The 18,302-nt window shown below is 29.5% G+C and overlaps 1 protein-coding gene across 1 annotated transcript in view; it reads left to right on the forward strand.

Moving 5' to 3' along the window:
- The window catches only part of LOC112597460 (voltage-dependent calcium channel type A subunit alpha-1), a 219,855-nt gene extending 202,174 nt beyond the window's left edge, over nucleotides 1-17,681 (forward strand). Inside the window, 13 exon segments of the mRNA XM_025343518.1 lie at nucleotides 12-169; nucleotides 562-712; nucleotides 917-1,044; nucleotides 1,555-1,757; nucleotides 1,868-1,972; nucleotides 2,039-2,145; nucleotides 5,588-5,706; nucleotides 6,134-6,143; nucleotides 6,602-6,658; nucleotides 8,304-8,443; nucleotides 9,739-9,887; nucleotides 15,630-15,944; nucleotides 15,947-17,681. Coding sequence (XP_025199303.1) covers nucleotides 12-169; nucleotides 562-712; nucleotides 917-1,044; nucleotides 1,555-1,757; nucleotides 1,868-1,972; nucleotides 2,039-2,145; nucleotides 5,588-5,706; nucleotides 6,134-6,143; nucleotides 6,602-6,658; nucleotides 8,304-8,443; nucleotides 9,739-9,887; nucleotides 15,630-15,944; nucleotides 15,947-16,515 — 2,211 coding nt within the window. The 3' untranslated portion in view covers nucleotides 16,516-17,681.
- Nucleotides 17,682-18,302: the final 621 nt, after the last annotated feature.

Genomic DNA, 18,302 nt, shown 5'->3' on the forward strand with positions numbered 1-18,302 from the left:
TTTTACTATAGGCCTTGCCCTACGTATGCCTATTAATTGGCATGTTGTTCTTCATATATGCTATCATCGGAATGCAAATTTTCGGCAACATCCAGCTGGATCCTAACACAGAAATCAACAGGCACAACAATTTCCAAACGTTTGTCCAGGGTCTGATGCTGTTGTTTCGGTAATTATTATATCATTATGATATATACCACTATATTATTGTAATACTATTGAATATTCGTCAATCCGTTCCCTCCGAAATCATATATTTTATTATTTTTCTATGTGCGCGTCGTAATTACAATTAAATAATATAACAACGAAACTTTTAATTCGTGCGTTTTGCAGTAATTAATTAAAGAACTCTAAATTCATTAATTTAAACTTTAAAGGTTACTGAAATTTTGAAATGAATTTTATTTAAATTTGATTTATTGTTAAACGTTATTGACACAATACGCCGCTTATAGCACCTTTCTCTGTATTAACCATAAGCGGTATATACAAAAACATTGTAAGAATGTAAGAAACTATTGATCATTGAATATGTTACAACGCGTTTCAATTTTACAGATGCGCCACGGGCGAAGCGTGGCCGTCGATCATGTTGTCGTGCAATCACGGGAAAATGTGTGAAGCCGGTGCTAAAAAGGTGGATAACGATTGTGGTTCAAATATGGCCTACATGTATTTTGTGTCATTCATATTTTTCTGCTCGTTTTTGGTAAGCACATCTAATTAATCCTTGACGATTATATACGTATCGACGCGTTCGTCATTGGTTACAATCATAATATAATACGATGAACAATTTTGCTTAAGACGACTACTACAATATATGATTTATAAAAAATTAATTTATATTATTAATTAATTAATTAATTTGTGTTTATTAATTTATTAATAATTTTACTTGTATGTACTGCAGATGTTGAACTTGTTTGTAGCAGTTATCATGGATAACTTTGATTACCTAACCAGAGACTCGTCAATTCTAGGAGCCCATCACCTGGATGAATTCGTTCGGATCTGGGCAGAATACGACCCAAATGCCACGTAATCATATAATATCTTATTATTATAAGAATCAGGGCAGAGAATTTAATATTTTATATATAACGCTTAACATAACCATACTAAATACAAAATTTATTTTAAATACTTTAGAAATATAGTGCATTAAGTACATAAATAAAAATAGAAACAACATCTGTTTTTTTTTTTATTTATATTTTTGAGTTACAAAATGTATTTTTTACGGTTATTTTATAGTTTTTTAATTTAATATAAAAAGTGTATTTTTCAATGTGTTTTTACGTTCAAATAATTTCAAATTTAAACACAACTTTACTAATAATCCAATAAGTCTATTTTGACATATCTGACTGTTGGACCACAACTTACGTTTTTAATGCAAATTTCATCAATTCCTTAGTTTCGTGTGATGCATGAGTGACGACAACATGCATATTTTATGATCTTTTAGTACATTTAGTTCTAAGTCCTGATGATAATAATTATATAGAAACAAGATGAACTATTAGTAACATGAAATGCGCACCGCAGGGGAAAAATACACTATACCGAAATGTACGATATGCTTAAAAACATCGACCCACCATTGGGTTTTGGCAACAAGTGTCCCAATCGTTTGGCATACAAAAAACTCATCCGGATGAACATGCCGGTCGATCAGGATGGCAAAGTGCAGTTCACTACAACGCTATTCGCGCTCATTCGGGAAAATTTGAGTATAAAAATGCGATGTGGTACGTGATTATAATGTTTTTTGTATTGTTGATAAGAATCTTTACAATATTATGTAATCTATCAAATCAAGTATCACAATAGTATAAGTCAATATATTTTTGTTTTGCAGCCGAAGAAATGGACCAGGCAGACGAGGAATTGAGAGAGACTATTAGACATATATGGCCGTTACAGGCCAGAAAGATTTTGGACCTACTTGTTCCAAAAAGCGATTGTGGGTTTTTTGACGCAGAGTACATTTTATAAAAAATAAATAAATATTTTTCACCTAATTATATAGGTCTGAACGCAGGAAAACTGACGGTAGGCAAGATATACGCGGGTTTGTTGATTTTAGAGAGTTGGAAGTCCACGAGATTCGGTCAGGTCGAATCGTCGAATCCACAGGTAATACATTTATATTTAATATCTATAGTAAATATTAAATATACAGTTTAAAAAATATACATTTAATAATCCAAGTTAAAACAATATTATATCAATGAAAGAGGTTTAAAAAATATTAGATATCATTAAAAAACCAAAAACACAAGGATATTGTAGGATGGACAAATAAACATATTATCATAGTTCATACATAATCACACGATAAAAACGTTAGGAAATTTTACAAAAAAAACTCTAAAAATCAAAAAATATATATATGCATATACATAATTTTATGTACGTTGAAGTCGGTTGTGTTTTTTATTTATTGTTTGAGTGCTGTTACCCCTGATTTTTTTACAAATTGTCATATATACACATATATATACATATTATTTGTGTTGTGAACTGTTATTATATCGATGCGTGTTTATTTTCCTTGGACCTATTACAATGTTTTCCATTAATGTGTTTTGGTGAAACGATTATTATTGTTATTGGTTGGTGTACAGCGCATGCACAATTATTTAATTTCAGATTGTTTATGTTCTGTTGTTTTTTTTTTTTGTTTTTGTTTTTTTTTGTTTTTGTTTTTACTGTTATAATGATGGTTCAAAAATCAATGTTGTGTGCAAGTGAATAATTTTCACTATAGATCTATTTCCGCTTCATAAATTATAATTTACACAATATGGGAAAATTTGAAGATAATTACAAAAAATAAATAAATATAAATTAACAATGATAATAATAATAATAAAAAAAAAAAAAAAAACCACCACAAAATTGTTTTCATACTTTGGGTGTATAACGAGGTTACTAAATTTATTTTTGTAAAAAGTTACAACATTGAGCTTTGTGAACACAAAAAAAAATACACGTTTTGCTTTTACACGTTCACACATGTTTGACGATATGTTTTTGTTTAATTTATTGTTTTGTTTTTTGTTTTGTGTTGTAAGACCCTAACTTAAAAAAAAACCTTGGAATATATACGTATATATATATATAAAAAATAAACAAAACTGATTGATTTTTAATATAATATGAGCGTAATAGTAAGAGTTTAGTTGAAATGTTTAACACAAATAAAAGTGTTGTTGGTTTATCGTTTTCATTTTTATTATTTTTAATTAATTTTTTTATAGCTTTAAACATAATATATTACAATATATTTGATATATAATACAGTTTTTTAGTAGATAGGTGATTATAGTCAGTGAAGTAGGTATATATATAATGTCATTGATTAGTGTAGTATGTGCACAAAATAATTTGTCAATGTGTGGAGAATATTGAAGGTTAGGTGAAATTTTTTTAGGCATAAAAATCGTGGAACACTGTTGATGTTTTTAGGTTTAGAATATTCGTAGAACACAATATTTGTTTAGAGCATGGAAAAAGGGTGAACGAATTTACTTAGTAAATGGAAATTGAGAACAGTCGACATAGAGACAGTTTATATTTATGTGTTTGCTTTCAGGACATTGCAGAACATAGTTCCCCAGAGCCGGTAGTATTTATTTGAGTTTATTCAATTATTTTTATATATAAATGTATTATTATTATTATTATTTTAAATCATTAGTTTCATTTTTTTTTTATTTCATTGTTTTTATTTTTATTTATTTATTTATTTATTTATTGTTTTATGTTTTTGTATTTATATTTATTCTATTATTATTTATTTTAAATTTCATTTTTCATTGTACAGTTTCGTGTCGTTGAATTATCATGTTAATTCGTCATAATAATACGTAGGCACCAAGATGAAACGTTGCTAAACTTTATAACCGCATCATAAGACTATACATTTTGCTATAATCAGATCAAAATAATATTGAAAGCTTTATTAATTTATAAACATTTTATTTAGAAAAATATTAAAAATTCAAAGTTATATTAATATTACGCATTGACGGAGCTATACATAATACATCTATCTCTATAATATAATTTTATGTAGATCAAAATAATCTTTATCTCGCAACGTTTTGTCTTGTGTTTTGATACAACTAACATAATATATGTTCATAATATTATTTTTGTCTAACTGTCTATATTTACGTTTTTCATTAATTATTCTAGTTCAATCACGATTTATAGTTAACTTTAATTTGTTATTTTTCAAAACTTTTATTGTTTTGTTTGTTTATTTATTTTATGGTTTTATTATTTTTATATTGTTTATTACTTTTAATTTCAACTTATTTGTTCAAGTCCTTGTCCTTTTATAAGCACAAAAACCCGAGTTACCTGAAACATATTTATTACTATAACACCCTTTTTTAATAATATATACATATATATGTAATATATATATAATATACATTTATATATTTATATATTTTACCTAACTTTATTTATTCTAGACTATAGGTAACGTACGTGTATACATATAAACATATTTTTGTTCGTCTATTAGACCACAGTTCAGCTGGCTATATTAGATTCTTTTAAATAGTGCTAAACATTTATATTTATATTATTATATACTATTTGTATCTAATTTTTCATTTTTTTTTTTTTTTTTTTTGTACTTCTATTTTAATAGATTCAGTTTTAACTACTTAACAGTCATGTATAAGCACGAATCTCTAAACAGATCAGTATATATATATATATTTATATATATACTTTAGAGCGGATTACATAGACGTATTTTTACTCATTTATTTATATATATATATATTTATTTCATATCCACTCAATAATATTATTATATGTCTATTAGCATACTTCATCATAATATTTTTTTATAATATCGCATATATTTTTTATACATTTTTTAATACATACTTCTACACTTACAAAATACTATACATTAGTTTATCGACTTAGAATTAGAATTATTTTTTTGTATCGTGTTTTTCAGTACCTGCATTCTTAGAAAGTAATTCCACAGTATTTTTTTTAGTTGCACGGATTTATATTGTGTATTATTAAAATTTTAGTGTATTATAGATACATGTGAATGTGTAGTTAGAATATATTATACATTATAATGCAATGATTTGTTATTTATATTTATTTTTCCTTTTATTTAAATGACAACAATATAAAACTAAGAAAATTAATCATACTATATATATATATATATATATATATAAAAAAAATGAAAGAAAGAAAGAAAGAAAACAATAAATCGTGAGATTTGAAAATAAAAAGTAAAATAAATTATTATTTCTGTTTTTAAGCTTATACATAACACCCGCTTGATGATAAAGCTTCGTACAACATCTTCGTATAAAAAAAAAATATACATACAAAGCTTCTTTTTTTAGGGAGATGTGGTGGTGGTTAGGCTATACAAAACTATAGTTGCACACTGATGCACTTCTAACAAGCTACTATATGTAATTTTTTGCTAATTTTTTTATTGTTTTTTCCATTTCTAGTTAACTATTTTATCTTTATACTATCTTTTTTCTATAAAACATTATTATGTAAAAATTTCAAACAGCACTCATCATTCTTCACATGCCTGATGGAGGCTGCTGGTGCGACAAATTGGAACGCAGAACGTGGACAAGACGAAGACGAAAACAGCTGTTTGCTGACTAGGAACAATTCCAGGAGCCGGTAATAATTAGAAAGAAACATTGCATTCGTAAACAACACGGCATTAAAAAAATCATTACATTCCAATTTCCGATTATAATAATTAATTTTTGATTTAACAAAATTAAATTATTTTTAAAAACATTCTGAAGTAAATGTTACGATTCATCAGTATTATGATAAATCTCATGAGTTCAAATCATCAATAACTGTAATGTCTGTAATAATAATTATACTAAATGAATAAAATAGGTACTTTGAATTTTTTTTATTATAAAAATAAGAACAAATTACAATTTATTGAGCCAATCAACACATAATGATTACAATATTATTTTGGTAAATGGAATGTTTAATAATGTCGGGTATTCGTTTGCTTGCCGACCCCGGTGGCGTTTCTAACTTAGCTGTCTAATGTATCAGTGACGAATGGTTTTATTTGTTTCAGGTCTAAAAAGGTGATGACCGTATGACCAAGTAATATTTACTCATGAATACGTCAACCCGACCCCTAGAGAGTTTTCCCTGTCCCGTTTTATATATTTTAAGTCTAGAACGCACAACGACAAGACTTGCAAGATGATTAATAATGTCTGTAGGCTATTATTATTACTAATGCATACAATATTTTATAGAATACATTTAGTATTTATTATTTATACATACGTAAAAGTACCATTCTTCTATAAACATCAAAAATACCTGAAAACAAGAAATTATTTTTTATGGTTCAACGTATGTACATAATTTAATAATATATTAACAATAATATGTTATACGCACTTACAACATGATAATAAAATAATATTATAATATAATTAAGTGATAATATCGATTCCACAAGTGCCAAAATGTTTAATTGTGTCAAGTGACTACAATCTGTGTGTAAAACGGTTTTGTGTTTGTGTATTTTCAGCGGTATATAACGCAATCCAAACGTTTGAGGAGGAGACGTGGCGATATTTTAGAAAAGGTATACTTTGATGGTTTGAGATTTAATTAACTCTCCCAGAGAAATAGATACGTTGTGTTTTTTTACTCCTTGGTTGATTTATATTATAAATAATAATATAAAATAAAATTATATGTTGCTATATTTTTGTATTTCGTTTACGTAGAACTCTTGAATTTCGACTTTTTTCGGAAACTGTGGGTTTTTATAATACATATATTTAGACCTTTTTTGTGTGGTTGCATAGACTCTAGTCACTTGATGGAACTCTCTCTTAAGTATATGCATATATGTTATATACACACACACACATGCATTCGTCCACATACATACACACACAAACACACACACATACACACACAAACACACATATATATATACATAACAAATATTTGTGTGTGAGTATATATTCATATATATTATACACTCTCTTTGCGACCCTTCGTTAAATTGGAAACGACATATTAAATATTTATAGAGAGTTTAGATAATTTAGAATGATTTATTACTATTATAATTATTGTTATTATTATTATTATTATTATTATTACTATTATTATTTGTTGACTTGATAAGGGTATAATTGTTATGTAGCATAAAAATATATATTTTTAATTTAGGTAGGTATACCATTAAGGTAATATTATATTATTATTATTATTAGGTATTGTTATTGTTATTCTATCGTATACTAAATATTATTATTTAGTGTTGGACGGACTATTTGTCCGTTGTTATAATATTATACCAGGATAGATGTATACAATTGATTAATATGTTAATAATTATGTTATATATATATACATGTATTTCTAACTATTATTATATTTATAATATTTATAGACATTAATTTTGCACGATGCATGTGGCGCAAAATTTGCATGCACTTTTCAACATCTTATCCACTTTTTTCATTATTAACATTATACATATTATATATACATAGAACTGTGGTCAGTTGGTGAAATAATTTTAAATGACTCCCGCCATTTTCGTTTTTTTTTTTGATTTCCTCACGAAATTTAATAAATGACATATACAATTTAACCACACTACCTTATACTTATTTCTTTTAATTTATTTTTGTATACTTTTTTTTTACTGTAGTCCACATGAAGAAAAAACCCCGATTACACTATACCCTACTACCGGGATAGCTGTTTTTCGGAATGCAGGACTCGTCCTTTATTTGTTCAGTAAATACTACCGGTAAAAAACTGCCGAGTACATTAATAAAGTATTCATTTTCGGATTTAATCGAGAAAAGAGATTATTATTTTTTATTTTTTATTTTTTTTCTGTTTTTCATAACTTAATTATTATTATACACCAGGTTTTTGTATCGTTTTTTTTTTTTTTTATCTATTTTGTTATTAAAATTACTATTATTATTATTATTTTTATCATTATTATTTCATTATTTTTTGTTTTAATTTTCCGACAACATTCCCATAACATTATAATATAACACATGTAAATAAAATAAACATTATTATTTATAAATACTAGCATAACATAATAAACTGCCGCTAATACGTAATAATACAATATACTATTATATGGATTATATAATATTATATATGAATATTATTCGTATTAACGTCCGTAAACGCCGTATACACAAAAGAACAGTATATTTATACACTAGTGCATGGGCGATTTACAGGTGATGGAGCTGACAGACGTGGTGATTTCATCGCGAAGACCGTCTGAAGATTCTAATTCCGACGGGCAACAGCCTCAACACCAGGGTATGCACTTACACCCCGGTTATAGACAACAAAGATCGCGATCACCAAGCATACGGTAAGCGATCAACTACTGATATCTTCTGATCAGTGATGTAATCAGATTTTTTTTTTAAAGAGGGAGGATATACATTTTTGACTGTTGTCGACAAATATTATATAAAAAAAAAAAATTATTATTTTCTCAGATTAAACCACTGGAGTTTGTTGGCTAAAATAACATAATTAATCGTGTATAAACTATAAAGATAATAATTGTGTAGAATATATATTACGTTATTATTGTTATTAATAAAATAACAACATATTAACGTTAATCGACCCGTGGTTATGTGGTAAAAATACTTTCATTACTTTATTACACGTGTCATTATCATTAATCAATTACTGAAAAATCAATAACAAAAAAAGGTCAAAGGGATAGAGATTTTACACCGTGAGCACACTTGGTGTAAAGGCAGGCAAAGTCCAGAGGTTGGGAAGGTCTTCAGGCCTCTTTACCCCTATCCTCGATACGATATTACACGTCCATATTGATAGTAATATTAGAAGTTAAATATTCAAAAGAAACACTTTATTCCACCTTCCTCAGCTTTTCGAGATGATCTCAAATACACCCCAGTAGATTCTGTAGAATTGTGTTTCGATTATTACCACGTTAAAACCCCATTGTTCAATGTTCAGGGGAATCACCATTTAAGGAGTAAAGGGCGATAATATTTTGTTTATTTCGTATTTGGCCATGGAATCATGTACATACATGTATCCACACAACTGACAATCTTAGGCCAATCCGCCGTCCCTATAACAATTTGGATTATGAATTTCCGTTTTGTGCGATCAGTTCGTCTACTAAGATCTACTAGTTACAAGAAATCCAAATCGTGTTAGCGCTTATGATCAGCATTAAACGACATTGAATGCAAACAATTTAGTAGGTATAATAAAACTTTACCTCTACCCTAAAAAGGATTTCAATCGCAACGTTTTAACTTAAAACAAAAAACTATTAAAAAAAGTATTTTTATCTATATAGGTATTTAAAATTGATTTTATCATGAATCAAATACTGTACCCCAGTTTTATAAAGCATACTCCACGCTTCAATACTATTTTGGCTAAATCTATATTTCAAATGCGCTTATAAATACAAATTAAATTATTAATCAATTCGATAGTTCATTTATTTTATATATTATGCTCTAAAAAGCATAATATTTTTAAAATTCAAAAAAAAAAATAAAAAAATAATGAGTGAAAGTGGGGTCCTTGGTCAATTGTATTTACCGCAAACCCTGTTAACATAAATATTGTTATGTGTTATATGTTGTTATCGGTCGTAATGTACAACAGTAGAGAGCGTCATACTCCGTCGCCAGTCAGGAGATACCATCATCACTACCATCACCACAGTCATCATCCGCACGAGATCGGCTTCAGTGATACTGTTTCCAATGTTGTTGAGATTGTCAAGCAATTGGATCATCGTCGTCATCCTAGAGGTAAATACACAATTTTAACCAAAATTTACATAATAAATTTACTATTTATTACTAATTTACTATTCATCATACACACACTTTGTATTAGAAAAATATATCATAACTATACGTATACCTATTTTTCGAAGGAAACCTATTAAATCTACTCAAAAGCGCTCCTCAAAGTTGTAACGACCTTTTTTTCAAAAAAAAAAAAAATAAATAAAAATATTATAATAAGAATATAGTTTGCAGCGTTTAATACGACCAAAGAAAAATTAATAGATATTAATTTGTGATTGTCAATCGACGAAGTACACGTCGTATTTTATCACCACATACACATCGTTTGATATCATGCAATATATTATAATATATTGTTGTTTACAACGCATCAGTGTAAATTAAAATGAGGATTAGAAACTTCATTAGAAATATTCTTTAAAAGCCCTCTAATACTTAATTGTGTGCCTAAATCCTAAACGAAATTCAATGAATTAATTTTTTTAATTTTATTAAAACCACGTTTTAGCAAGATATTTCATCTCGATTATGAATAATATATTATAAAAAATTAAGAATTTAATTTTTTTATAAATTTATAATTATTAATTATTAACAGTTATTATTTTATTATAACCATCGTTATTGTTCCAATAATATATGAAAATATTAAAACCAAATATTTAAATTAAAATCTGAACTCTAGGTATATATTGTTATGATTCATCACTGATGAATAATATTCATACACAACTTAGCTATTTTATAATAATATGATATCTCATTAACCACAAGTTCCTAGTCCTAATATTTATTAAATACAAAACTCAGACAACAATATAATATATTATTTCTTGTGTCGATGATGTGTATTTGACTCATGTTGGTATACAAAATTATAACGATTAAAATATTATTTATTCAGCATAATAAATATGATATGACATATTCGATGGTAAACCGGCAGTGGTTTTTTTTTTTCGTTAGGTCAAGGTACTCGAAGTCAGACATAAGGATAACGGTACAATTATTATTGCACGTATTTTTTCTTTATCATTATTATATAATTTTATTATTACTTGCGAATCAATATACATAGTACAAAATATTATATAGACTTGTACAATGTTTATATTGTTATTTTTTATGTACTTAAAATTTCGTATTTCGTTCAGATTTTTAACGGCATTTCTATCGAGTATGTACATACGTGTAAAATTATACTATACTGCACATTAAGAAATGTAATATAATATTATTATTATTATAAACAATATTGTAATACAACTGTAACATAATTTTGATAATTTAATATTGTTTGACTAACTTTGCTATATTTATGTATACATCATCTTATTATTTTCAAACTAATTCATATCATTGACGACAAAAGTTTAATATTATTATTATTTACTACGCTATCATGTTTTTAATACAGATGTAGGTACAATAGATTTATATTATTTGTATGTATATTTTATATAATCATTCGCACGCATGAGCTGTGTACAGTATACTATATATTATTTAATTACTAATAAAAATAATAAAGACATTTACATAATAATCAATTCAAAAAGTAGTTTAATTGATTAATAATTATTGTTTCATACATTAAAATATATGTATAAAGTATAGCAACGCATAATTTACTCAATATTTATATATATATAGAGTGATTCACAAAGTAAATCACTTCTTTTTTCCTTTTTATACCTATTCATTCATTTCTAATTTTTAGAATTTTTAAACATACTGAAGACTAAACACACAACATTTTGAAATATTTTTGTGTTTACTACAATGAGTAGTATCCTATAACAATACAAACTTCTCTTTTGTTTTTTTCTCAACAAAAATCCCTAATTTGTATTGTAAATTATTTAGCACATAACTTTTTTTGATAATTTTGACTTACATAATTGTTTAAGATTCTAATGGTTCGCAATCAATTTTTTTTCTTAATTCAGTTATTAAAATGTTAATTCTAAGGATAATATTCCTTAATAATGATTTTAATAAAATATAAAATAGTTGTACCTAATATTGGATTTTATTTTGAAATTTTTACTAACTATAAATGTTGATAAATGTATGTTAATTACTACAATTTTTAAACCATTATAACCTAAGTCCCAAAACCATTTTATTTGACCAATTATCATTATAATCTTTAGTATACATAGTTGAATAATTCACAAATTACTTATTTGACTTAATATTTTTAAAACTTCAATGTTTTCAAAAAAATTATCGGCTAAGCAATATCAGTAAAGATGGGGATTTTTGTTTGTAAAATAAAATATATGATCTCTATAGACACCTCTTAAAAATTTAGTCTATAATTTAGTCTTAGTATATATTTGAAAAAATTGATTTTAAATAAGTATAACTGTTTTATTGAAAAAAAAAAAAAATGTTAAACATACTTAATGAATCATTCTATATACTATATATACTATAATATGTTTAATATTCTAATAATTTAAGAATTTTATTTGGTTTTTTTAGTAAATTAGTTATATAATTATGGTTTTTATAATAATAATTAATATAAAAATTTTGAAATAAAAGCTTTTTGCAAAAACCTAATAGCTACTTTACTGCTGTTTACTCTGAGACGATATCGGAATCTCTAAAGCTATTATATAAGTATATAAAATTCGCGACTCGCAGGAATTAAGCTGTGCAAGGAAATTATAATTTAAAAATTATATTTTTTTTGATCAAATTACAACTTTGGCTTTATGACTAATTAGGTTTATTTTTTACATTTTAATATTTATATTATTTTTTTAAATATAGAGTGTCTCAAAATGAACGCCGGATTTAAAACTTCTATAGATCAAATTTATTTATGTAAAAATAACAAAAAAAACATATCATTCTCTTCAGAAGAAGTTGAGGTTTAAACATAAAATATAATATCGGGTATATGGCCCTATTAGCCCTACATGTGATCACTCGGTCCATGAAATTATTCATTACCCGATCAATTGTCGATTGATCCATCGAGTGCGTGATTAGGTTAGGCCAAACCTGCCCCGCTTGATTTTGTGATTTGACACCGTGTGATTTTTTTCTATGGGGATATACTAAATCGTAAGTTTATCAGAACAAACTATGCAATTTGTTGGATTTTAAAGAAGAAATTGTTCTCTATAAACTTGATGGAACAATATGTGATCAGGTGATGAATAATTTCATGGTCCGAGTGATCGCGCTTAAGGCTAGTAAGACCATATACCCGATATTATTTTTCAAATTTAAACCTCAACCTCTTCTGGAAAAAATGATATGTTTTTTTTTTTTTTTTACATAAATAAATTTGATCTACAGCAGTTATAAATCCGGGTAAAACACAATTGTAAATGTTTTACCCTTTTCGCAACATAATTGCGGAATATCACTACATATTTAACAAAAGTTATAATTTTGTACCCAAAAAATGACACGATTACGGATGAAATTAGTGAAACGTTGTTAAGTTGTGCGACGCATTTTACCAAGCTTAACGATTATCAATTCGATGATAAGTTTATCGTTCGAATGTCTAGTGAGCATCATTTATACCTATTTAACAGAGCTCGATTTTTTTGTACAGAATTCTCAGCACATATATGCTCATCCGGAAAATACTCAGATGGTCTGATATCGTTAAAATACTTGCACTCAAATCTTTATTTGTACATAACCATTTTATAACTCCATCTTTTCGATATTGCTTAAATCGCTTTTTATTTTTTTAATGTAAAATTAATTCTTCACCACATTATAATGGTATAATTTGACAGTTTTCCATAGTTTTAATGAAAAAAATAAAATAAAAACACTAAATATAGGTACTGCATTATTTAACAGAAATGACTTGTGACATAATACATGTAACACATTCAGAATTTTCACATTATCGAAGTATTATTTATAAATTTGGCAATATACATCCGTAATCATGTCATTTTCGGGGATCCGTTGTTAAACTATTATCAATAATCGTCCGCAATCGTGTAATTAATAAGGTCGCTCTGATAAAAACCGTCCGCAGACGTTTATCACCGATTAATCCGGAGTTCTTTTTAAGATACCCTAAATATATTTTATGTAATAAAAATCCGGCATCTATAACGTTTGTTATATTGTATAATATGTTAAAATTATTTTTTCCGTCAACTAATTATAATTTAACTGTAATATTATAATACTGATTCAATGCTTGTGCAAATTAAATTTTTTTTTATCAAAAAAACAATATTAAAACATTACCATCAATCAAGTATTATAAAATATAATTATTATAAATACATTACGTACAATTTCCTTACTCCTTTGTACTTACAATAAAATAAAATATACTGTACATTCGTGAAGTATGTGGCGTGGAATCAAATAATTGATCATTTATATATTACTTTACATAATAAAAACGTGTGACAATTAAATTATTATCGGATACAGCTAATTTTAATATCATACAAATTATACCTATGTAAATTGTAATGAATTTACTTTATATCAAATACGCACATTAGCCCGTTTATAATAAAAGTTACTCGTTTCCCATTTAAGTGCAATTTATTGAATATTTAATTTTTTACACAGTAGGTAGAATATAATACATAGAATAAAATTAATAATTATTACTTTTCACCATAAGTACTCACTGATAAACCGCTCACACTGTTAAGCTATTACTGAAAAGTATGTTTGAAGAATTTCTAATGAGTGGAATGATATCACTAGTCGGCATAGTCGAAAGAATAAATATAGTCCAAAAAAACTTGAACGCTTATTACTTAGTACGGATACTGTAGGATTCTAGCGGTATTCCGAGGAACATTAGTATTAATGGTGTTAAACACGTAACAATAGTATTATTTGTTATTTGTGTTCATGTATAAGAAATTATATAATTGAATATACTCATACTCACTGCAGTGGCGAATTTAGAATTATGTTAAGGTAGGTAGATTATGCAAATGACGCGTGGTGTTCAAAACCTGGAAAGGGCTATTATCTTATCGTGAGCTGCAAACGTTCCGTTTACGATTTGTTTGAACAAATTTTTATGTAAAATTCAAACCGAAATCGTCTCCGAAATGTCACTGCGCAACAATATCGCTATTGACAAATACGTCACTTTATGCATATTATTATTATTTATTATACCCATATAACAAACGTAATGACTATACGCAATATGTACAAAACACTCGCCAGTCATATCAACCGTCGAGGAATGTTGACTTGATGCGATACATTAAATTAGATATATCTCGATGGCTTATATTGCACAAAATAATCAAATAGTTACGAATCAACTACGTGTTTGCCAAATCACACTTTCCATTAAATGCAGTACATCATTCAAATACATAGTAGGTATAGAATTAAACCTAGGTGTGTTTATTTATGCGTAACAATGATATAATTGTTCTGAACATTTTAGTCGTTTTAACGGGGGGGGGGGGGACCAAAAACCGTTTTAAAAGTTTTAAAATTAACATAAACCTCATCCGCTCTTATTTTTTGTATAACAAATTCACGAGCCTACGTAAAATATATTCGTGCGATAAGCCATCGATATATTATCACACTATTTACGATAATACGTAAATAAAATTAATAATTATATTATGATAAATATTTTTTGCGTCATGACATAACACGATGTGATGACGATTTAATTAAATGATATTATATATTATATTAAAATAATAACGTTGAAATGTTGTCGTGCGCGTGTTTCCGTTTGTCCCGTAGGTTCTTGGTCGGCGTCCACGAGTCCGGTCCGATCGCCCAGCCCGGACAGGTCGGAGAGCGGCCGCACGTACTACGGCACCACCAGCCTGGACCAGCGGTCGCGTTCCCCGTCGCCGGTGTCGACGAACGGCAGCGGCCGGCACCAGCACCACCAGCAGCAGCACCACCTCCACCATCAGCATCACGGAGGCGGCGGCGGCGGGGCGTCGGCTTCGTCGTCCGCCGCCGCCGGGCCGACGTCATCGAGACAGCAACAGCACCATCACCAGCAAACGGTTCCGCCGCCGTCGTCGTCGTCGGCAGTGTCGCACACGGGCTACACCACCCCTCGCTGTCGTTGTCGGGTGGCGGTGGCCACGCGACGTCTCTGTCGGCGATGATGACCGGCACGTCCGCGGCGGGGGCCATGACGATGCCGCCGCCGTCGGTGCTGGTCAACAGCAGTTACCCCGTGCTGGCCGTGGCCGGATGCAACAGGCGCCGGTTGCCGCCCACGCCCAACAAACCGTCGTCGTTGAGCCCGGCCGCCGCACCACCGGCCTCGATCACCGAAGCAACGCGTCGCCGACCCGGCCAACCGGCGGCGCTGCCCAAACCGCCGCCCGCGGCGCTGTCGTCCACGTCCACGGCCGCGGCTGTGGCCCGGCAGAGCATGGCCATGACGGCCATGCCGCCGCTCAGCTTCGAGCAGGCCATGTCGATCGGCCGCAGTGGCCGACTGCTGCCGTCGCCGGTGCGCAACGGGTACGCGTCGTCGTCGTCCAAACAGCTGCAGCAGCAGCCGTCGACGTCGTCGTCGGTGTCCGCGATCAGGCGACAAAAGAGCGGCGGCGGTGGCCGGGTGAGCAGCCGGCACAGCGATTCGGACGAAGACGACTGGTGCTAACCCTTACTGTCTGGTAGTGGCCGCCACCGCCGCCGCAGTCGCTGCAGCCGTAGCCGTAGCGGCAGCAGCAGCAAGAGTAAGAGCAGAAGCAGAAGCAGCAGCAGCAGCAGCAACAGCGACAGCTGTGACGACGACGGAGACGGAAGACTTAGCAGCCGCCAACGACGACTGCGGCAACACAAAACGACAACGCTCAGATCGTTCCGGTCGTCCGCCGCATCGCGTCCGCTCCGGCCGACGATCGTCGCATCGTCGTGCTCGTCTTCGTCGTCGCTGTTGGACGACTACTCCTCAAATTCTGCTCCGCTGCCGCCGCCGCCGCCCAAGCAGCAGCAGCAGTAACCGTCGCCGCCGCTGCCATCGCCTAAAATTTACATAAATATTATATATTATTATTATTATTATTATTATTACCTAATTATTATTATTATTATTATTATTATTATTATTATTATAATTATTAATAACTATTTCCGAACCTAAGTAAAACAAAAACGGTTCGTCATTTCGCGCGTACTCTCGTCGTTTTCTCGTTTTTGAATTTTTAACGTACCCCATTTACACACGTGTCATCTTGGATGGTGTACGTAATTTTGTTAAGAGGTTGATATGATATTATATTTAGTGGATAAATAATGTTGTATTTCCGCAAAGTGTTGGTTTTTATTTTTATTTTATAATCTCATGAACGTATTTTTATCGTACATAAAATTAATAATAATTGTATTACAATCGTCGTCGCGCAGTTTCTGTTCAGATCATAACATTTTAATGATATGTTTATGTGTAGGGGTATACATTGATATTATATTATACATACATTTTTTTTTTTTTTTTTAATGGCCGGACATTCCCTTTTTTCACTTCGTCGTCCATCCAACCGTCTCACCACGCGAATACCATCGATCAATATAATATACCGTCGTCGTGTTCATACATACCTACATCACAAGCACCTCTTATTATTATTCTCGTTCTTATCGCTCTACTTTTAACAATCATACACAAAACAGTACACATACACATAATATCGAATTATATAATATTATTATCATCGATCTGTTGCAGGAAAAAAAAATCGTTGTAAATAACATCTTGATCCACGTAAATAAAATTTTATTGTCTAATATATTTTATACAATATTATTAATTATACTGTTTTTATAGAAATGCAAATTATAAAAGTTTCATAATATTAATATGAGATATGTATTTAAAAAAAAAAATCCGCCATTTCATTTGCTTCTATTTGTTATTTTAAATTTTTCTTTCCCAAAATCTACACTGTCTTGATGGCCAAAATCAATCGTTATATACCCCTAATCTTCGGAATTCGAATGTACATTTATTGTTTATGTTTTCCCTTGTTATCGTGATTTTCACACCTCGATAACTAGGTATTTACGTTTTCTAGTAATTTACTATATATACGCTCAATATACTTAAATAATAATGTATTGTATTATGATTGCATTGCAAAAATTTATTCAATTTTTTCATTTAATACGTTTATAAAAAGTATAACCACTGACGGCTTTTTTTTATTATAATAATGATGCTAATTTTTTTTCTTGAAACTGCGCAATCAAAGGACCCCGACCTTTTTTGGGATTTTATCGTCGGGGGTCATATTTTCTTAATATTTTATTTACGCCGTATATTTTTGTGAGTATGATATACATAATATATGTTATGTAATAATTTAAATCCTTAAAATTTTCATATTTTAATTTATAAAATATTCATATTCTGCTAAATAATTTTAAAAACGTATAACCAGCGTAACT

The sequence above is a fragment of the Melanaphis sacchari genome, unplaced genomic scaffold, assembly GCF_002803265.2.
Source record: "Melanaphis sacchari strain LSU unplaced genomic scaffold, SCAv2.0 Contig41_pilon_pilon, whole genome shotgun sequence".
Classification (NCBI taxonomy): Eukaryota; Metazoa; Arthropoda; class Insecta; order Hemiptera; family Aphididae; genus Melanaphis; species Melanaphis sacchari.